Below are 22,500 nucleotides of genomic sequence, written 5' to 3' on the forward strand. Positions count from 1 at the left end.
TTGCTTCATTTGATTATGTTGATTTTTCTTTTCTTCTTTAAAGTATGAAATTGGGATCTAAAACATTTTGAGCATTTCATTGCATGAATTGTGATAAAATTATATATAAGTTCCTTTTATATTATTATGGAGTATCAACTGCTTTGGTGCAGTGATTAACACAACAGTCCGAAAACTGGATATTGTTGATTGTAATCTCATCACATACTCGAACATATCAGTATATTGTTTTGGGGGCACAACTGGCTCAACAATGTGTTGCACACTCTGGTGGGAAGAGAGGCAACACATTTGTGTGTCTTTCATTTCATACATAAAGATATTGAGTGTTTTTCAAGTTTTCTGACATGGACTGCAGTGGTTTGTATCTCTCAAAACATGGAACTTAATTACCATGAAAAAAGTGCAGTCTTGTCATATTGTCTTAAATCACACGGGATATCTGTAGCTTCTGTTATCTGGATTCTCATTGACCATTGTGAAGGACAAGAAAATGCTTCAAATTCTGTTCACTTGTTGGTTTGTTGCTTTCCTATATTCCATGCTGTTTCAGTGGCATAACCTTCACTTGTCCTGAATAATTCTCCATGTACAGCCACACCCTGGCTTGTCCAGCCACAGTCCACAGGGAGCTGGCTATCGGTATTGGGTCACTAGAACGCCATTCACCCGAAGAGACCCTGCACTGCAGTGGCTTTGGTGGTGTTCAGTGGTGCCTGTTCTGATTCAGCATTCATCAGAACACCACCAACTCTTCCCCATACTGACAACAGTTTTTGCTCAGTCGTAGAGCAAGACAAGGTGGATACCTTTCCTGGAGTGGATACTGCCACCACATCCCCCATCAACAGTGCCCCATGAATCTGCCAGACTCACAGACATAAAAATGGAGGGGAACTCAAAACATTTTTTTTTTTAATTGATGGAGGAGGAGAGGAGGATGCCATGGTGATCCATTTTTAGAGTCAGAATCATGTGACAAGGCTGTACGGTGTGCTTCTTTTACATAATTAATCCCACAGAACCAGGCCTGAGAGATACAGACACCTGTCTTGTTGATCAGGAAATTTGAGAAGCACTCTCAAAGCAACACATGTAAAATGGATGACACTTGACTGTGTGATCTGTCTTTCCATTTGAACCCTCATGCATTCACTTCTGGGTATGATCCAGCCACAGGCTGAGTTTCAGTTTCAGTTTCAGTAGCTCAAGGAGGCATCACTGCGTTCGGACAAATCCATATACGCTACACCACATCTGCCAAGCAGATGCCTGACCAGCAGCGTAAGCCAATGCGCTTAGTCAGGCCTTGAGAAAAAAAAAGAAAAAAAGGGTGAATAAATAATAGATAAATACATAAAAAAAAAAAAAACTACTACCACTACTAATAATATGTAAAAGGCGCAAAAACGTGATAAAGTCAACTATAAGCATACATAAATAAATTTTAAAAAAATATATAAAAAAGTAGTAGTAGTAGTAGTAATAATAATAATAATAATAAAAAGACAACAATGATGATAAATAAGCAAATAAATGTAAAACATGGAGACACATATTCACACATACACCCACATATGCATAACAGATATGCACCAAACATGCAGTTTCACAGATATGAAAGCAGTCAAATACACATAAACGTACATGAGCCTCAACACACACACACACACACACACACACACACATTACCCTGCACCTCCTCTACCCCCCTCCTCCACACACTCATTTCTAGGCTACGTATCGCAGCTTCCACGGCACACACACACACACACACACACACAGACACAGATGAACACTTGCTTGTACAAGCACCCACACATATGCCCATATCCTCCACCCCCAACCCCACACACGTTCCAATATTCTGTTGCTCCCACAGTGTAGGCATGCATACACACACATACCTCATCCTCTACCCCCCTTTCCCCCCGCCCCCTGCACACACACACACACACATACACACATGCACAGAACTCTCCTGACACTTGTGTACACTTACACTCTCGCGCATGCACAAACACACAGACCCACACATACACACAAACACACACATACACACACGCACAGAGGCTGCCACTGATTGGCCGCAGGAGGGATGGGAAAAAATCTCTGATGCCAAGAATGTGGCGTCTAGTGTGTTGCTCAGTCTGTTGTATTTGGAAAAGCCCACAGAGACTCTGTTCCGTTTTGAAGAAATTTGCGCAATGTTGGTTTGGAAATGATATTTGTTTGATTTGCAAAGCAATGTGTTCTACCTTTCATGCTAGACTTACGGCCGCTCCCTCTCTCTGCTTTTATTTCTTTGAGGCGATCGATGGTGTGATGGCCTTGTACCTGTTCTTTTTGATATTCTTTGACTTTTCTGAGGATTTCCGATTTTCCTAGATGTAGGCCGCTCGTTGTTGTTGCGTTACCAGCAAGTCTGTCAGGTCGCTCATTTCCCTTAACACCTGCATGTCCCCGGGCAGTATGACCATGTGAGTTTTTTAATCTGAAAGTTGCGCATTGCCTTATGCCACTCTGGGCTTCCCATTCCGTTTTCAGTCCCACAATATGTCAGATAAAGTTCTTCCTCTTTCTTTGTGGGCTGTGACTCCCACATTTTCATTTTCACTTGTATGCAAGAATGGGCTTTTACATGTATGACTGTTTTTACCCCCGTCATGTAGGCAGTTATATTCTGAGGTTGGGGAGGGGGTGTGCATGCTGAGTATGTTTTTGTTTCCTTAACCCACCGAATGCTGACATGGATTAATGGATATTAAATGTGCATATTTGATCTTATGCATGCGTATACATATGAAGGGGGTTCAGGCAATAGCAGGTCTGCACATCTGTTGACCTGGGAGATCAGAAAAATCTCCACCCTTCACCCACCAGGTGCCGTGACCAGGATTTGAACTCGGGGACTCTCAGATGGAAAGTCAAACGCTTTAATCACTTGTGCCTGTCGTCTGACAGGGTTGAACTTGCATTCTTCCTTTTGGCAGTCTGCAACATTACCCACTTTGCTGTGGTAGTTGGCTAAAAAGTTTCAAATTCTATCATACTTCTTTCCTGGTGATCTGGGGGTTCCGTTTGTCATCTGATCAGTGCGTGTGGGGAGTATGCACTCATGTTACTAGATGTGGTGATACTCTTCCAATTAAAAATAATGTAGGAAAGAAAATTCTACACTTAAGACATTTCCACTTACCTATCACAGTCCTAATTTACTCAGTGTGTGTGTGTATTTGTGTGGTGTGTGGTGTGTGTGTGTGTGTGTGTGTGTGTGTGTTTGCATGCGCGCGTCTATAAGTGTCTGTGTCTGTGTGTCTGTTTGGAGTGTGTGTCTGTCTGTGTGTGCATGTGCATGTGCAGGCTCCCTGTGTCTTTCTTTCTTTTTTAATATATATTTTGTAAATATTTTAACATTTGCAAACTGCTTTGTTTTCATCCATTAGCATGCAAAACAATGCGTGCTTACCCTTGTACACATCCTAGTATCATGCTGTCTTGATTGCCAAAACATCTCCAGTGGCAGTTAGATGAACCACTTTTGTTTCCTTGGTTACAGAGAGCTGTGGCAAAATATGTTCCAGTTTTGACTTCTTGTCTCACTCTGTGTGTGAAAAGGAGGGGAAAAAAAAGCTATATAGGTCAGGTGACAGGGATGTATACTTGAGTTGTTTCACACTGTCAGCCTGTGGCTTGCTTTGCAAAAACAGTTAACGCGTGTGCAAGTTTGATAAAGATAGGTTTGAGGAATGGGCCATTGCTCTTCCAGGAATGCTTCTGCTGTGATCAAGTGTAAGCTGTTTGTTTCTTATGAATATTGATTATAAAAACTTTGTTTCTGATACATACATATATATATTTGAAGTTTATTTAGTATTGATTAAATTGATTTTTAAGAAAAAGTCAAACAAATAAAGCTGAAATGATCTGAAATTTTCTGTTAAAAATTTTTAACAACAGTGGACAGACTAGTTTGGTTTTTTTTGCATGCACACCTCTATAACAGTTAACTGCAACCTTTAGGATAAAGTTTAACGCTTGTTAGTATATTACACAGGATGAAGATTGTAAAATTCTTGCTCCATATGCAACACACACATGCACACACACACACACACACACACACACACACACACACACACACACACACACACACTCTCTCTCTCTCTCTCTCTCTTTCTTCCTCTCTCTCTCTCGCTCTCACTCTCTCTCTCTCACAAACACATGCACACATGCATATATATATATATATGTGTGTGTGTGTGTGTGTGTGTGTGTGTGTGTGTGTGTGACAGATAAAGACAATGGATACACGAGACCAGAGCAGCGGACCCCTCGCCCAGTGCTGGATCCTATCTCAGGTATGTGCCGTTCCCCTCAGAACTCATGCATGTTAAATTAATTTGCCTTTAACACATTCAAGAGCCAGGAAGGAGTCAGCAAGGCGTATGATGCGTGTGTGGAAATTAAACTCACCTGACTGGTTTGTTTTGACAGTGTTTTCACCTTGCCTGACTCCAATGTTGTCAGATTTATTCTTTTATTTTCTTTTTTTTTCTTTCTTTTTTTTTTTTTTTTTTGGCTTGAAATGATTTATGTTGAGATGGCCTTACCTTGAAAAAAAAAGCTAACTGGTTTGTTGTTTTTGGTTTTGTTTAGTTTTTGTTTGTTTCTGGTTTGTTAATGGCACAGCTGACTTTGCAAACAGTGCGTGCACATTTTTGTTGTTTTCTTTCAGTGTTTGTGCAGTTTCAATGTTCTTTGTCATTTGTGTGTGTGTGTGTGTGTGTGTGTGCGTGTGTGTGTGTGTGTGTGTGTGTGTGTGTGTGTGTGTTAGTCTTTCTGTTACATGGATACACACACACACACACACACACGCCACACCCCCACACCCCCACTCTGATACTCATACACACATACATAGATACACACCTCACCGTGAAACTATCGCGAAAAACCTGTCTTGCTTGACAGCACTCTGCTATAACAGACGTGCATTTACACAACAAACACAGCGGCCAACGATTCAAACAGGTGAATACACTGCTGTGATATTTATTGAGCCGTAGGAAACCATCCTGGGTCCATTCTCACCTGCCTGGTTTGGCTGGCTATTAATCCTGCAGAGATCAATGACTGTTACTGAAGCTGGGTTTTTTGCATCACAGGCGTTCCCCCGCACGTCATCAGCCTAATGTGATTGTTAACAGCCTTTGTGGTCCCTGTTGCAACTGTACAGAAATGATTTGCTATCTGTAAAAAACAAGTTTTTTAATTTTTTTTTTATGAATAATGAAAAATGCATAGAGGAATAGCAGTTGTCAGTTCAGGTATTAAACCCATCAGGTTATATATATATATATATATATATATATATATATATATATATATATATATATATATATATATATATATATATATATATATATAGTTTGCTTGCATTGAACATAGGAACATCAAAGACTCAGTACAAATAATTATAAAGATTATACAGTGAAAAAAAGATAAATGAACCCCCCCCCCCCACAAAATTTAGTGTTATTAACATTTTATTTGTTCATTTCATATGAGTTGGTCATTGACATTGAATTTTGTTCTTTTATGGCTCCCAGTTGCACAGCAGTAAAATTCCTGTTCTTTCGTATCATCCAGCAATAAAATTGTTATTCCTGATAAATGATTATATAAACAAATAAAAAAAAACCTGGCTCATTTTGGTTATGTCAAAATTATTGGTCTGGTGGCCCTTAAATTATTATTATTATTTTTTAACTTGAACATGGTTTGAGATGAGCTGCAATGTCAAAATGGGTTGACAGTTACAAGGCATCAAAGCATATTGATTGCTGAATGATCACTGATCAATAATGCAGTGTGCTGTTCTGAAGCTAAACACAATGTCGTGACTGCATAAATACTGGAGTTTTATTTGCTCAATCCAAACAAATCTACAATGAAAGAAATCAATTCGATAGGAATACAACATTTTGATAGGAACAGACATTTTGCATTCAGCCAGTTTGTTCTATTTTCTTTTGGGGATGTGCTATCACCTAAATTCAGAATACACAAAAGCACATTGCAGATTGTATCACTTCTTTAGATGAAGTAGAATTTTTGTGACCTTTTTTTAAAAAACAACAACATTCTTTGCTGATTTTATTATTTTACACACACACACACACACACACACACACACACACACACACACACACACACACACACACACATACACACAGTATCAGTGTGGAATGAAGAAGAATGGTGGTTTCCAGGTGTTACAGATGATAGATTGAAAAGTGGAAAGCTGCATTGAGAAACAATTCTACTGAAGGCAATGTTTAGAATTACCTGTTGGTTTTGGACCTTTTAGAAATGGACCATATTTAGCTGTTTTTCCACATAGCCATCTCAGGTGACTTGGCAACAGGATTTATTCAGACATGTGAGACTTAATTATGACTCAGCAGCAGTGCAGGGACTCTTCTGGTGTGTGCCCTCCTGGCAACCTAACATTCGTAGTTCACTGTGGCAGACAGACCAGGGTGTGGCTATGTATGGGGGTCTCATATTGAGTGACATGGTGGAAATGCCACTGAAATGATTTAGATGATGGGACAGATAAAAGAATCTTTAAAAAGAGTTTTTCTAAATTTCTCTCAGTAATCAGTATGACTTCTTCAAACAGCAAAATTCAGGCTTTTGGATTTTTTTTTTTATTTTTTTTTTAAAATTTTATAATATTTGCCTCATTGTGATGTTATTTATTACAGAGAAGAGTTTCTGTTCTGTTTCTATATTCTTCATTTGGCATCATCCACATAATATGAATGAATACAGAGAAGAGGTTTTCTTTCTTTTGACATGTATAATTTTTTTGTTATGCATCATATACCTAATGTTTTATTATTGTGAAGAGATTATCATGGAATTTTTTTTTCCTTCAGTCTCGATAGTGCATGAAACACAATCATAGTTTTGTTTGCCTAACCAGTGTGAGTGAACATTAACGTGCACATTAATCTTTTTTCTGACACAGTTAAGCCTGCCAGACCAACTGGTGATGCTCAAAGACAAGGTATTGCTTCTTTCACACTATCTCTCACTTGTCCTTATTCCTCCTTCTCTTATTCTGTCTCCTACTATCCTGTCGCCTTCTTCCTCTCCTTCCTTTTTGTATGTATTTCTATATCTTTTTGATTAGTTGTTGTTTTTTTTTGTTTTGGTTTTTTTGTTGTTGCTTATCTGTCACATGCTGCGTGCTAGCATGTGTATGCACATTAGTTTGTATATGCACTCACCCCCTTTACTCCATGCCCAGCATACACAGATACACTCACAGACAGACGGAAACACAGACACACATAGACACCAGCACACACACACACACACACACGTGCACGTGTTTGTGCACACACACACATACACACACAAAAAAAGAAGAAGAAGAAGAAGGAAAATGAGGAGGAGGAGGAAGAGAGAGGAGGCAGAAAGAGGAAAGACCCAGAAAAGGAAATTTTGAACAGGGAAGCTTTCATTTTCAAAACACACACACACACACAGAGTCACAGACACTCAGATACACATACATCCAAACATCCACACTCATGCACACACACAGAGACACAGACATAGACACACACAGACACACACGCGCGCGCGCACAGGTATTTTACACTCCCTTCCTCCATCCTGCTCCTGTCACCACCTCCCCTCTTCTTCCAGCCTCCTTCGGACCTCATCCACCGTTCCCCCCCCCCACCTACCCATTCCCTCCTCTTTCGCTCTTTCTTTGTTTCATGTAGCACTGGGTATGCAGCAGTCATGATTGTTCCCTCCCATTCAACAATGGAAGCACTGTTTTGGGATGCAGACAAGAGTTGGGAAACGTTAAAAGTGTCTGAGCCTTTTCTGTTTGTGTTTATTGGAGCAGGACAATGGCTTTCATGCTGTGTTTTTTTTGGTTTTTTTTTGCATGTTGGAGAATCTCTGTTATTGATTGCATCCTAAGCAGTGGCCTGTGGAAAGTGAATCTTCTTGTTTAAAAAAAAAAAATTTTTTTTTTAGTTCATGGGGAGATATGGGATTGTTGGGTAAATAGACATAACTGGCAGCACTGGTATTTCCAGAATTTTGAAACTTTTGTTTCGTTTTGGTCTTTTAACCTGTGCCCATATCGATTTTTGTTTGTTTTTGCAATGAGTGGGTGTGTTTGTGTGTGTGTGTGCATGTTTGCATGCGTGCGTGCGTGTTCATGTGAAGGTATATCCATCATTTGAATTTTTTTTTGTTAATAGAAAATCTGATCTTGATAGTTTTTAAAGGCACAGCATATTCAAAGGTGCACATCGAAATGATAAGATGTTGAGTATTGATGGGTTCATCATTTTTGCTTCCGCAGCCATGTTTGCACCTGCAGCTGAAGTTGATGTTGAGGCCATGACATAATGATGATCATCAAAATTGCTCCCATGTTGTGTAATCATTTGCTCACCTACCTCCTCTGTCAGTCCCTGCCTTCTGGATTCTGCCCTGCCCTGTTTCCCTTATTGGGTTGTTCATGTGAACATGAGGGTTTTTTGTGTGTTAAAAATTTTTTTTTATTTTTTATATCTGACTTTATTCTAATTCATTCCTTTTCCCCATCATGAACAGATTTTAACCATGTATTGGACATACCAAATTATAACATGCAAGGGCTGAAGTTGAAATAAGCATTGCGTTATGGTCATCAAAAGGTATTGTTGCTAAGCAGATGTTGGGAAAAAAAGCTGGAAGTACTACCTTGCAGGTTTTGAGGAAAATTCCTATGTAAATAATTGGTATTACTGATGTGCAGATGTGGGTGAAGTTCCATGTAAAATAATAGTATTGTTGACAGTGCAGATGTGGGGGAATTCCCATGTCAAAAACTGGTATTGTTGCTGTGCAGATATGGGGGAAAACCATGTAAAAAAAAAAAGAGAAAAAAAAAGCTGTGTATATATGAGGGAATTCCTGTGTAAACAAATGGTACAGTTGCTGTGCAGATGTGGGGGAATTCCCATGTAAAAAAAACTGGTATTGTTGCTGTGCAGATGTGGGGGAATTCTCACGTAAAAAACTGGTATTGTTGCCGCGCAGATGTGGGGGAATTCCCATGTAAAAAAACTGGTATTGTTGCTGTGTAGATGTGGGGGAATTCCCATGTAAAAAAACTGGTATTGTTGCTGTGTAGATGTGGGGGAATTCTCACGTAAAAAAACTGGTATTGTTGCCTTGCAGATGTGGGGGAATTCCCATGTAAAAAAAACCTGGTATTATTGCTGTGTAGATGTGGGGGAATTCCCATGTAAAAAAAACCTGGTATTGTTGCTGTGTAGATGTGGGGGAATTCCCATACAAACAAATGGTTCAGTTGCTGTGCAGCTGTGGGGGTAGTCGTGTATGAAAAAAATGGTATCGTTGCCATGCAGATGTGGGGGAATCCCCGGTCCCTCACCGAGCGGCTGTGGGGCGAGGAGGGCCAGGCAATCACAGGGGCAGCACCAAAGTCCCCCCCATCATGCCCTCAGCAGCACAGGCCGGAGATGCTGTGCACAATGAAGACGAAGTGGACAGCGCCTATTCCGCTTCCTCCCACAGCACTCCTAGCAGGGTGAGTCAGTGTGAAATCAGTTCTCCTCCTCAAGATCGTCGGTTGCATACCGTTTTTGAACAGTGATAAATCTTCACTTGCTTCTTGGTTTGTTGATGTCTGTAGAGTATTGACAGTTTGGAACAGTGGTAGTCTTTTGATATATTATCTTTAGTTTTGAGAAGTGATAGGTTATATTACAGTTTTGAATATTTGAATGTTTATAAGTTATTAACAGTTTTCAACAGTGATAGTTTAGTACAATTTCTCTCTCTCTCTCTCTCATTCAAGAAACATTTATTAAGCCTAAATATTATAAACGAAATCCGTTTGAAAATGAACATATTGAAGTCTTTAACCTCCTCTGAAATTGTTAGAAACCTTTCTTTATATCTGTGCAAAGCTTTCAAATTCCGAGAAACCACCATGTCATGAAAATATTGCTTTTCTGCAGCCTGTTTTTAAGCGCAGGCTAGTCTACGTTTGTAACTGTTGTTATAATGCCATGTATGTGGTGTCATGGTGTTTTCATAATACTATGTTCACATGCCCCTTCATAAGGGGCTTTGGCCTCTTTATGAATAAACCATGTGGAATCTTGAATCTTGAATTTCTCTCTCTCTCGCTCTCACTCTCTCACTCACTGTGTCTGTGCGTTTCTCTCTAGCCTTTCCCTCTCTCATCACTCCTTGTGTCTCTCTTCCCCCCCCCCTCCTCTCCCTCTATCTCATTCTGTCTTTCTCACTCATTGTCTCTCACTCGTTCTCCCCTTTTTGTCATTCTGTTGTGACTGTTGCCAAAAATGATGTCTTTCTCCTGTGATCCCTGTGACAGACTGGTTCCCTGCGTGCGGTCCGGAGCAGTGCCAAGAACAGAGGACAGCAACTCTTTGATGACCTTGACAGGCAGGGGAATGCTCAGGGAAATTCTCATCAAGTGCAAGGGAAAGCTACCTTCATCACAGGCATATCTTCCACAGTGTCACCAGCAAAAAGGTAAGATGGTTCTGAATCAGTTTAAACAGAAGGAAAAAAAAAACAGGTCACAAGGAAAACCTGGAAGATGGCTTTGAATCAATTGAGACTGTAGAACAAAAAACATTTTTTCTCAAGGAAAGTGTGCAAAGACTGTACAAAAAAAAAGAAAAAGAAAAAAAAAAGAATCCCTGAAAGTGGGTGCCTGGTTAGCTCAGTTGGTAGAGCACCAAGCTTGTGTTCAGAGGCTTATGGGTTCAAATCCCAGACACTGAACATGAAAACTGGTACTTTCACTGCACACCCAGATGTGGTGTCAAGCTGGTGGTGACAGATTGGTTGCCCCCCCCCACCCCCTGCTTTTCCTGGTTATCCATGTCAGCCAGGTCATGGCATGTCATGTGGGTGTTGATGGCAAACCCCAGTAGCAATGGGTGTTGTGGCCAAACTGTTAGAGCTCTGGATTCTTGCCTCTTGCGGCCAATCAGTGGCAGCCTCTGTGCGTGTGTATCTGTGTGTGTCTGTGTGTGCGCGAGGGTGTAAGTGTACACAAGTGTCAGGAGAGCTCTGTGCATGTGTGTGTGTGTGTGTGTGTGTGTGTGTAGAGGATGAGGTATGTGTGTCTGTACTGTGGGAGCAACGGAATATTGGAACATAGAGGTTTGCATATATATATTTTTATATATGTGTGTGGGGTTGGGGGTGGGGGATATGGGTGTATGTGTGTGTGTGCTTGTACAAGTAAGCGTGTGTGCGCGTGTGTGTTTGTGTGTGTGCCGTGGAAGCTGCGATATGTAGTCTAGAAATGAGTGTGTGGAGGAGGGGGGTGGGGCGCATGGTAATGTGTGTGTGTGTGAGTGTTGGGGCTTGTGTATGTTTATATGTATTTGCTTGTGCTTTCATATCTGTGAAACTGCGTGTTTGTTGCATATCTGTTATGCATGTGTGTGTGTGTATGTGTGAATGCGTGTCTGCATGTTTTTACACTTATTTGCTTATTTATCATCATTATTGTCTTTTTATTTTATTTTCATTTACTGTTATTATTATAATTCTTATTTATTTATTTTTATTTATTTAAATTTTTTTTTTTTCTCAAGGCCTGACTAAGCGCGTTGGGTTATGCTTCTGGTAAAGCATCTGCTTGGCAGATGTGGTGTACTGTATATGGATTTGATCGAACACAGTGACACCTCCTTGAGCTTTTGATACTGATACTGATACTGGGTTCTTGCCTGAGTTTCCTGTCTTTTGATCCCCAGAGTCATTGGTTAAGGATTGAGATTATCCCAGCAGACCCGTTAGTGCCTGAACCCCCTGAACCTGTGTGTATTTGAATGCAGAAGATCAAAGATGCATGTTAAAGATCCTGTAATCCATGTCCTCATTTGGTGAGTTATGGAAACTAAAACATACCCACGCATGCACAGTCCCAGAATCAATGGTGTGTGGCTGCCTACATGACAGGGTAAACGTTGTTATACATGTTAAAGCCCACTTGTACAAACAGGTGAACATGGGAGTTGCAGCCCATGAATGCAGAAGAAGAAACCCTAATATAATCTGATAAAAAGATGTCATCAAGAGCTCACTTACTGTGTTTATTTTTTTTCAGTGGTTTGTTTTGTGTGTATGCATAACAAAAATAGAAATAAAAATATTTTCTTGAAAAAAGAAGAAATTGTCATCAAGGCTTCAAATTGTTTCCTGATTCTGCCACTAAAAAACAAGCAAAATGTTATACCTGCAAAGTAGATGATGGTAACCACAGTTGTGAGTGTCCAGTCTCACCTGAGAACTGGTCTCAGCCCTATGGGCTAAAACAAACAACAAACCAAATGTTATGTAAAAAGTGCAAAATACGATAAAATCATGTGATATAAACAGTACAAAGTGCTATATAAAAAGCACAAAGTAGTGATATAAAAAGTATGAAATATGCCATAAAAATGACAAAACCTTTCTCTCTCCAGCAAAAAGACAGAGAGTAGCGCAGCAACAGAATAGAATATGCCATAAAAACGACAAAACCCCTCTCTCTCCAGCAAAAAGACAGAGACTGGTGCAGTAACAGAATAGAATATGCCATAAAAACGACAAAACCTCTCTCTCTCTCCAGCAAAAAGACAGAGACTAGCGCAGCAACAGAATAGAATATGCCATAAAAATGACAAAACCTCTCTCTCTCCAGCAAAAAGCCAGAGACTAGTGCAGCAGCAGACACCAAGCAGAAGCCATCCCACCAGACCTTCTCCTCACACAAAAGCACCGGTGACAGCCTGGACATTAACGAGAACAGAAGCACTGTCCATCTGGAATTCAGCCCCAACAGTGGTGTCACTTTCCGTGAGAACCGCAGCTCAGACGTTCAGGTGGTGGGGAGGGGCTACGGGGATGAAAACTCATCTGCATATTATGGGATGCAGCCTGTACAGCAGCAAACCCATGGTGATGCTCGTGACAGGCGCAGGAACAGCAAAGGTAATACTGTGTTGTGTGTTCGTTAGCATGTATGGTTTGAATTGTCTTGTGGCGTTTTTTTGTTTGTTTTTTGTTGTTTTGTGTGTGTGTGTGTGTGTGTGTGTGTGTGTGTGTGTGTGTGTGTGTGTGTGTGTGTGTGTGTATTTGTGTGTGTGTGACGTGTGTATGTGTGTGTGTGTGCGTGTGTGTGTGTGTGACGTGTGTATACGATGTGTATGTATGTGTGTAGTGTTTGGTAATGGTGAAAATCTATTATTGCTTTTACACACAGACACAGGCACACACAGACACAGACACACACACACACACACACACACACACACACACAGACACACACACACACACACACACACATACACACACACACACACACACACAACCCCAAATCCATTAGTGCTTTTATGATATGATAAAGAAGGAACATATAAGTAACAAACTTTTCAAAATGAACACCCTTCCTCTCCATCCCAACAGTCTACCCATCACTCGCGTAACTACTGGTTTGCTATATAATGCATATTTGGATGTCTGTTTAATTTTTTTTCGTTACTTCTTTAAGCTAATATATTTAATTTAACCTACAACTGGCTACTCTGAATTGCAAATAAAAAAGTGTGTTTGTATACTCTGAAATGATCTACGGCACCAATTTTGGAATGTTGAACGGTCAGTGGTTTCAACCCTATAAAATGGCCCCCTCACGGTCAGCTGGACTATATGTAGTAACATGGTTTTATTTCAGTCAGTGGTGTTAGCACTGACCATTGTTTTCCCTGGCATGTTGTGTGTGTCACAGCAGGCAGTTCTGAGCAGCAGTGGTTGGCAGAGAAAGATCCACCCGCCAGGTCCACAGGTTTGTCAGGCGTGCTGGGGATGGGGGTGCGTGGCACTGCAAGCCTTGCCAGTGCTGAGGTGGACTCCAGTGCCACAGAGGACGAAAGTGGAGATGTGAGTGTAGATGCCATAATGTTGTTGAACTTAGTGTTCTGTTTGTCCAACATGTTGTGCTTGTGCTTGTGTGTGTGTGTGTGTGTGTGTGTGTGTGTGTGAATATGTTGGATGCCATCTGTTACTGTTCTGTTTGTAATGTGTATGTATCACAGACTTCACTGCTTTTAATTTCTCTGAGACAATAATGTGATATTTTGATTCTGATTCTGGAATGAATTAACTAAACAACCAAGCAAGGAGACAAACAAGCAAGTGAGCAAGCTGGTAAGCAAGTGGAGTGTTGGCTCAGTGAATAGAAGACCTAACTCAGAAGCAAAAGGTCTCAGGGATTCTGTTCACTACAATAGACAGAATTTCTCGTCTTTCTTCTCCGGAATTTGGTCTGTTGGGCAAATTTTTGGATGAGATGATAAACTGAAGTCCTATGTACAGCTTGCATTTAGCACAGTATAGATGCAGGGCACCAAGAGTGGCAAGAAACAGCTATTTTAACTGGCTGGGCAAGAAACAGCTTTGATCTGTCTCAGAAAACAAACTTTTCACTGATGTGTTTCTGGTCTGTTTGTATGTCACTTTTCACTTGATCAGTGTGGAGAGTTGAGGAGGAAGGTGGCAGAAATGTTAAGACGTTTACCTGTGGATACCTTGTCCATGAGGGGCTGGGTTCTTCTTCTTCTTCTTCTGCGTTCACTCGTATGCACACGAGTGGGCTTTTACGTGTATGACCGTTTTTACCCCGCCATGTAGGCAGCCATACTCCGTTTTCGGGGGTGTGCATGCTGGGTATGTTTTTGTTTCCATAACCCACCGAACGCTGACATGGATTACAGGATCTTTAACGTGCGTATTTGATCTTCTGCTTGCATATACACACGAAGGGGGTTCAGGCACTAGCAGGTCTGCACATATGTTGACCTGGGAGATCGTAAAAATCTCCACCCTTTACCCACCAGGCGCCGTCACTGTGATTCGAACCCGGGACCCTCAGATTGACAGTCCAACGCTTTAACCATTCGGCTATTGCGCCCGTCTGGTCTGGGTTCAAATCCTGCTCTTGCCCTTTCTCCCAGGTCATTCGGATTAGACAGTAAACAGAGGTCTTGTGTACAGTTGCTGAACTGAAAAATAACCATAAGAACAAAAGTGTTGTCCTCTGGCAAAGTTCTGTGGAAGAAATCCACAAATATATATGCATATGCTCAAGACCTCACTAGTGTGTTTGGTTATGCTGCTGTCAGGCATCTGCCTAGCAGATGTGGTAAAGCATGCATGGATTTGTCTGAACACTGTAATGTCTCCTTGAGAAACTGAAACCGAAACTGAAACAGAAACAGAGTAGAGGTGAACATCCAGCTCATTGTAGTGGGTAGAAAACAAACACAAAACTTTTTTTTTTCTTTCGTGGCTTCGTGCCAGATGCTTTGAATGTGCTCTGGTCACCATGGCAACTGGAAAACACAGTTTGGGAGTCCTTTTAACCCGCTTCCTCCAGCGTCGTGTTGTGCTGAATTGTGTGGCTTTATTGATCAGATGGACAGTGTCAATGGAATCTGTTGGTCACGGATTGCTTGTGACAGTATATTGTCACCTGATACAGTTCCAGCCAACCCACAGACCAAATAAAGGGCAGCTGTCTCCATGGTGATTTCTCTGATGTCATGTTTGGCTTTCTGAAGCTGTGACATTGTCGTTTATGTGGGGACCAGATTGTTATGTGGGGACCAGATTGTAGCGGTTGATTGAACAGTGAGAGATAGGAAAATGTTTTATCTGAATCTCCAGGACACACACTGTGCGCCCATTGTACATGAAACACTGCAGTTTTCATGTTGCTGCAAGTTGCGTGTCCAAAGTGTGTGTGTGTGTGTGTGTGTGTGTGTGTTGCTTTGTCTTGTGAACTTTATGAGTTCAGGTGATAACAAAAAATGTCTATCTTTGATGGAACGAGATAGAGTGAGGGGTGGAGAGAGAGACACACACATACACAAAGAGAGAGAGGGAGAGAGTACAAAGTAGATCTGACAATAAATGTTTATAATGATGTTGTATGTGCACAAGTCAGTGTTATATATAGAAGTCACACATGTTGTCAGTTAAAACTGGACAACAATTTTTCAGTTTAAAAGAATTAGATATTTGATCAGCGTAAACTTTGATTTGAATCAGTCTTTCCTTTTCTTTTTACCTTTTTTTTCTTTTTCAATGTACAGATTAAAAATTCCACATAATTTAGTGTCTTTGTCAGTGTTTTTTTTATTGAAATTTTTTAGTCCTTTGAAATGAATTCTATCTTTGTTTTTTGAATGCATCCATTGCAGAGGAATCTGGCTTGTTTGTGGAGGCTGAAGAAGGTCTTTGTTTTTCAGTCAGGTTTGTGTCACACAGTCAGGTTTGTGTCACAGATTATACAATCACTGAGGATGGTGCTGAGTCAATTATTTTCTGACTTAGGAACAAGCAACCAGGCCTGGCCAGACAGAGTTGAGAAAAGAATCAGCAGATCTGTGAGTTGAGGGTAACATCCATTTGAAGGCAGATCTTTGAGTTGAGGGTCAGATCTATTTGTAGGCATTAAGGATCAGTAGATCTGTGAGTTGAGGGTCAGATCCATTTGTAGGCATTAAGGATCAGTAGATCTGTGAGTTGAGGGTCAGGTCCATTTGTAAGCATTAAGGATCAGTAGATCTGTGAGTTGAGGGTCAGATCCATTTGTAAGCATTAAGGATCAGTAGATCTGTGAGTTGAAGGTCAGGTCCATTTGTAGGCATTAAGAATCAGTAGATCTGTGAGTTGAGGGTCAGATCCATTTGTAGGCATTAAGGATCAGTAGATCTGTGAGTTGAGGGTCAGATCCATTTGTAGGCATTAAGGATCAGTAGATCTGTGAGTTGAGGGTCAGGTCCATTTGTAGGCATTAAGAATCAGTAGATCTGTGAGTTGAGGGTCAGGTCCATTTGTAGGCATTAAGGATCAGTAGATCTGTGAGTTGAGGGTCAGGTCCATTTGTAGGCATTAAGAATCAGTAGATCTGTGAGTTGAGGGTCAGGTCCATTTGTAGGCATTAAGGATCAGTAGATCTGTGAGTTGAGGGTCAGATCCATTTGTAGGCATTAAGGATCAGTAGATCTGTGAGTTGAGGGTCAGGTCCATTTGTAGGCATCCCACTGTGGGGATGCTGGGGGTCTTTCAGTATAAATAGCATCCATGCCTTCTGGAAGTTCTGTGCTAGAAATTTTCTCCTTTCTGTCACTCTCTTTGTTTCTGCCTTTTTTCTATCTTCACTGATGTCTCCTTTTTCTGCCTTCCCAGTCCATCCCCCTTTCTTTTTTCCAGCAAGCCGTGACACTTTTTTCTCTTTTCCGCAGTCTATAATGTACTATCGGTGCTGTTTTGCTCTGACGATTAGGTAGTGAGATGTAAACACTGGGATGGGCACTAGCTACCCATTCTGCAGTATTATTTGCCTATATAGCCTTTTTATGTATTTTTGTTTGGCTTTGAAGTATTGGTTTTTTTCCTTTTTTACGATTTTTTGTAATCTCGGGATGATAAATTAAGCGGAATGGCAGGCGTCCTCAGCATGGCCTAGTCTTATTTGCCATAAGGAGCTAAGTGGTTGGGATACTGTGTCGTGAACTGTTTTGTGGGCTTGTCTTAGTGTTTGTAGATGTGACAGTTTTGTGTTGACACAGTTGAGCATTTGTATGGTTTGACAGACCTGATATAGCCCTGTGTGGTCGGCTGGACTATAAGCAACAAGAATAAGAATAATATTTGTAGGCATGAAGAATCAGTAGATCTGTGAGTTGAGGGTCAGGTCCATTTGTAGGCATTAAGGATCAGTAGATCTCTGAGTTGAGGGTCAGATCCATTTATAGGCATTAAGGATCAGTAGATCTCTGAGTTGAGGGTCAGATCCATTTATAGGCATTAAGGATCAGTAGATCTTGAGTTGAGGGTCAGGTCCATTTGTAGGCATTAAGGATCAGCAGATCTGTGAGTTGAGGGTCAGATCCATTTATAGGCATTAAGGATCAGTAGATCTCTGAGTTGAGGGTCAGGTCCATTTGTAGGCATTAAGAATCAATAGATCTGTGAGTTGAGGGTCAGATCCATTTAGAGGCATTCTAGCACATGTTCTGGTTGGGGTCTTACTCTTTCACCTTTATTATATATTAGATTCTTGTCAGGTGATGACAGGCATTCGTCAGTTTCAGAGGATTATGGAGTTGTGCTGTGGATAATGATTTACACAACATAGGGTGTGGCTGGACAGGCCAGTACAGGAGTGACAGTCCCTCCCACACTGCACAAAGATGAAGTCTGATACTGGTCTGTCCATGACACTTTGGGCCTTTCTCCTCAGTCTTTTGCAGGGGAACACTGGGTAAGCAGTTCTTCAAACATGGAGAGGCCTTTCTGTACTGTCTTCCTTCAAGCCAGTCATTCTGAGGCTGCTGCTTCTCCGTGTTCAGGTCGACATTAAAGGCCCTCAGAACTCTCTTGCAGATGTCTTTGAAATGCAGTTGGGATTTGCCTGTGAAATGTGTCCCCAGTACCAGACCTCTGTAAAGGAGATTCTTGAGATCTGGCCATTGTCTATTCTTGCTACATGACTGAGCCAATGCATGTGTCTGTGTTTAAGCAGGGTGTACTTACTGGGGATTCCAGGTAATAAGTAGACGAAGAGAGAATCACCAAGATCATTTTGTTGTGGTAGTTACAAATGACTTGTAGGAAAGTTTAAAAGCTTACTCTGACTTCTTGTTAGTAATGTCCCTTTGATCACTTCTGTTAATCACATGTCAAAACTATTTCTCTTGTCTTCCCAGGACGCAGCTGGCCTGACCAAATCATCCTCATTCCAGCATTCCTTCATCAAGAAACAACGAATGAAGAAAGAACAAGAGGAGCAGGCTCACCTTGATCGGAAGCAAGACAACGAACAACGACAAGGAAAGGAAGACAGATTGCTGCAGGACCAGCAACAGCAGAAACTGAAACAGCTGGGCAGCAATGGGAGTCTGTCTGAAGGTACTGATTCTGTTGCATCCATAAAAGTGTTGTTTTCTGCAGTGTTATTTATTTAGGTTTTTTTTTTTTTTCAAAATGAAATGGGTGTCAACTGCAGCAGGCTTGTGCTTTTCGGATTCTCTGTCATGTATGAGAAACATTTTTGCATGATGGTTTCTAAAAAGATGTTTTTTTTCTGGTATGAGTGTTGTTTGTATTGGTGGAGAAGCTTTAATAGTAAGCATAAGTAGTTTAGGAATCAAACTTCACAGGATGGTAGGTATGTTTTGAGACCTTTCAAATCATCCCCATTGTAATGACAAGATTAGCAGGGTGACATGTCAAAAGCCAAGGTCATGATTTGGCAAAACGAAAAAAAGCTCAATAGAGTTTACATCTTTCATCTAATTTTTATCAGTCTTGGTATAGTGACTAGCGATGATGACAGCATGATCCCTTCTGAAACTCAAGGTCAGATATTACAGGTACAGTCACAGCATGACATATGAAAAGCTTGTAGGTACAAAAGAGATAAGGTCTAGTGTTTTTTTTTATTCCATAATTCCTGTGGTCACTTAAGTTGTTATCACACACGAGTCTTTAAGTCTCTTTTTTTTTCCTGCTGTAAGAGGCTTCACTTCTGTTATAAGCTGAATAGAAACAATACGAAAGTCCTTTTTTCTTGAAAAATCTTTAGGCATTCAGTGTGAGCTGTGTGGCTTTCAGATTTTGCTCCATTTCCCGCAAATTGAGTGTATGTCTGGAATTTTCAACTTTGTCCTCAGGAGTGTCAAACTCTTCCAGTCCATCCAGTCTGAAGACAGTCAAGACAACGACCTCTCTGAAGCCGGCTGCTCCTGCAGTCTTGCCCAGAAAAAACATCAAACCGTGAGTCACACTGTTCTGTTTGTTTGGTGCAGAAAGAATACTGTGTTGTTTGTTTGGTGCAGAAAGAATACTGTGTTGTTTGTTTGGTGCAGGAAGAATACTGTGTTGTTTGTTTGGTGCAGAAAGAATACTGTGGTGTTTGTTTGGTGCAGTTTGGTGCAGAAAGAATACTGTGTTGTTTGTTTGGTGCAGAAAGAATACTGTGGTGTTTGTTTGGTGCAGAAAGAATACTGTGGTGTTTGTTTGGTGCAGAAAGAATACTGTGTTGTTTGTTTGGTGCAGAAAGAATACTGTGGTGTTTGTTTGGTGCAGAAAGAATACTGTGTTGTTTGTTTGGTGCAGGAAGAATACTGTGTTGTTTGTTTGGTGCAGTTTGGTGCAGAAAGAATACTGTGTTGTTTGCTTGGTGCAGGAAGAATACTGTGTTGTTTGTTTGGTGCAGAAAGAATACTGTGGTGTTTGTTTGGTGCAGAAAGAATACTGTGTTGTTTGTTTGGTGCAGGAAGAATACTGTGTTGTTTGTTTGGTGCAGGAAGAATACTGTGTTGTTTGTTTGGTGCAGAAAGAATACTGTCCTATTTGTTTGGTGCAGAAAGAATACTGTGTTGTATGTTTGGTGCAGACTGAGTACTGTGTTGTATGTTTGGTGCAGACAGAGTACTGTGTTGTATGTTTGGTGCAGAGTACTGTGTTGTTGCAGAAAGAATACTGTGTTGTTTGTTTGGTGCAGAAAGAATACTGTGTTGTTTGTTTGGTGCAGAAAGAATACTGTGTTGTTTGTTTGGTGCAGAAAGAATACTGTGTTGTTTGTTTGGTGCAGAAAGAATACTGTGTTGTTTGTTTGGTGCAGAAAGAATACTGTGTTGTTGCAGAAAGAATAATGTGTTGTTTGTTTGGCACAGAAAGTATACTGTGTCGTTTGTTTGGTGCAGAAAGAAGTTTGTTTGGTGCAGAAAGAATACTGTGTTGCAGAAAGAATACTGTGTTGTTTGTTTGGTGCGGAAAGAATACTGTGTTGTTTGTTTGGTGCGGAAAGAATACTGTGTTGTTTGTTTGGTGTGGAAAGAATACTGTGTTGTTGCAGGAAGAATACTGTGTTGTTTGTTTGGTGCAGAAAGAATACTGTGTTGTTTGTTTGGTGCAGAAAGAATACTGTGTTGTTTGTTTGGTGCGGAAAGAATACTGTGTTGTTGCAGGAAGAATACTGTGTTGTTTGTTTGGTGCAGAAAGAATACTGTGTTGTTTGTTTGGTGCAGAAAGAATACTGTGTTGTTTGTTTGGTGCAGACTGAGTACTGTGTTGTATGTTTGGTGCAGACTGAGTACTGTGTTGTATGTTTGGTGCAGACTGAGTACTGTGTTGTATGTTTGGTGCAGACTGAGTACTGTGTTGTATGTTTGGTGCAGACAGAGTACTGTATTGTATGTTTGGTGCAGACTGAGTACTGTGTTGTATGTTTGGTGCAGACAGAGTACTGTATTGTATGTTTGGTGCAGACTGAGTACTGTGTTGTATGTTTGGTGCAGACAGAGTACTGTATTGTATGTTTGGTGCAGACTGAGTACTGTATTGTATGTTTGGTGCAGACAGAGTACTGTGTTGTATGTTTGGTGCAGAAAGAATACTGTGTTGTATGTTTGGTGCAGAGTACTGTGTTGTTGCAGAAAGAATACTGTGTTGTTTGTTTGGTGCAGAAAGAATACTGTGTTGTTTGTTTGGTGCAGAAAGAATACTGTGTTGTTTGTTTGGTGCAGAAAGAATACTGTGTTGTTTGCTTGGTGCAGAAAGAATACTGTGTTGTTTGTTTGGTGCAGAAAGAATACTGTGGTGTTTGTTTGGTGCAGAAAGAATACTGTGGTGTTTGTTTGGTGCAGGAAGAATACTGTGTTGTTTGTTTGGTGCAGGAAGAATGCTGTGTTGTTTGTTTGGTGCAGTTTGGTGCAGGAAGAATACTGTGTTGTTTGTTTGGTGCAGGAAGAATACTGTGTTGTTTGTTTGGTGCAGAAAGAATACTGTGGTGTTTGTTTGGTGCAGAAAGAATACTGTGTTGTTTGTTTGGTGCAGGAAGAATACTGTGTTGTTTGTTTGGTGCAGGAAGAATACTGTGTTGTTTGTTTGGTGCAGAAAGAATACTGTCCTATTTGTTTGGTGCAGAAAGAATACTGTGTTGTATGTTTGGTGCAGACTGAGTACTGTGTTGTATGTTTGGTGCAGACAGAGTACTGTGTTGTATGTTTGGTGCAGAGTACTGTGTTGTTGCAGAAAGAATACTGTGTTGTTTGTTTGGTGCAGAAAGAATACTGTGTTGTTTGTTTGGTGCAGAAAGAATACTGTGTTGTTTGTTTGGTGCAGAAAGAATACTGTGTTGTTTGTTTGGTGCAGAAAGAATACTGTGTTGTTTGTTTGGTGCAGAAAGAATACTGTGTTGTTGCAGAAAGAATAATGTGTTGTTTGTTTGGCACAGAAAGTATACTGTGTCGTTTGTTTGGTGCAGAAAGAAGTTTGTTTGGTGCAGAAAGAATACTGTGTTGCAGAAAGAATACTGTGTTGTTTGTTTGGTGCGGAAAGAATACTGTG

General features: G+C 40.7%; 1 protein-coding gene across 3 annotated transcripts in view; it reads left to right on the forward strand.

Annotated features, from left to right (window-relative positions):
* LOC143280930 (TOG array regulator of axonemal microtubules protein 1-like) overlaps positions 1-22,500 on the forward strand; it is a 55,233-nt gene that overhangs the window by 15,460 nt on the left and 17,273 nt on the right. For 2 of the 3 annotated variants that reach the window (XM_076585715.1, XM_076585717.1), the window contains exons 4-11: positions 4,296-4,361; positions 7,040-7,078; positions 9,456-9,637; positions 10,451-10,611; positions 12,782-13,071; positions 13,868-14,019; positions 18,855-19,056; positions 19,821-19,923. In XM_076585715.1, coding sequence (XP_076441830.1) covers positions 4,296-4,361; positions 7,040-7,078; positions 9,456-9,637; positions 10,451-10,611; positions 12,782-13,071; positions 13,868-14,019; positions 18,855-19,056; positions 19,821-19,923 — 1,195 coding nt within the window. The remainder of the gene's footprint in view (positions 1-4,295; positions 4,362-7,039; positions 7,079-9,455; positions 9,638-10,450; positions 10,612-12,781; positions 13,072-13,867; positions 14,020-18,854; positions 19,057-19,820; positions 19,924-22,500) is intronic. The other variant, XM_076585716.1, reaches the window with a different exon arrangement.

Source organism: Babylonia areolata, chromosome 4, assembly GCF_041734735.1.
Source record: "Babylonia areolata isolate BAREFJ2019XMU chromosome 4, ASM4173473v1, whole genome shotgun sequence".
Classification (NCBI taxonomy): domain Eukaryota; kingdom Metazoa; phylum Mollusca; class Gastropoda; order Neogastropoda; family Buccinidae; genus Babylonia; species Babylonia areolata.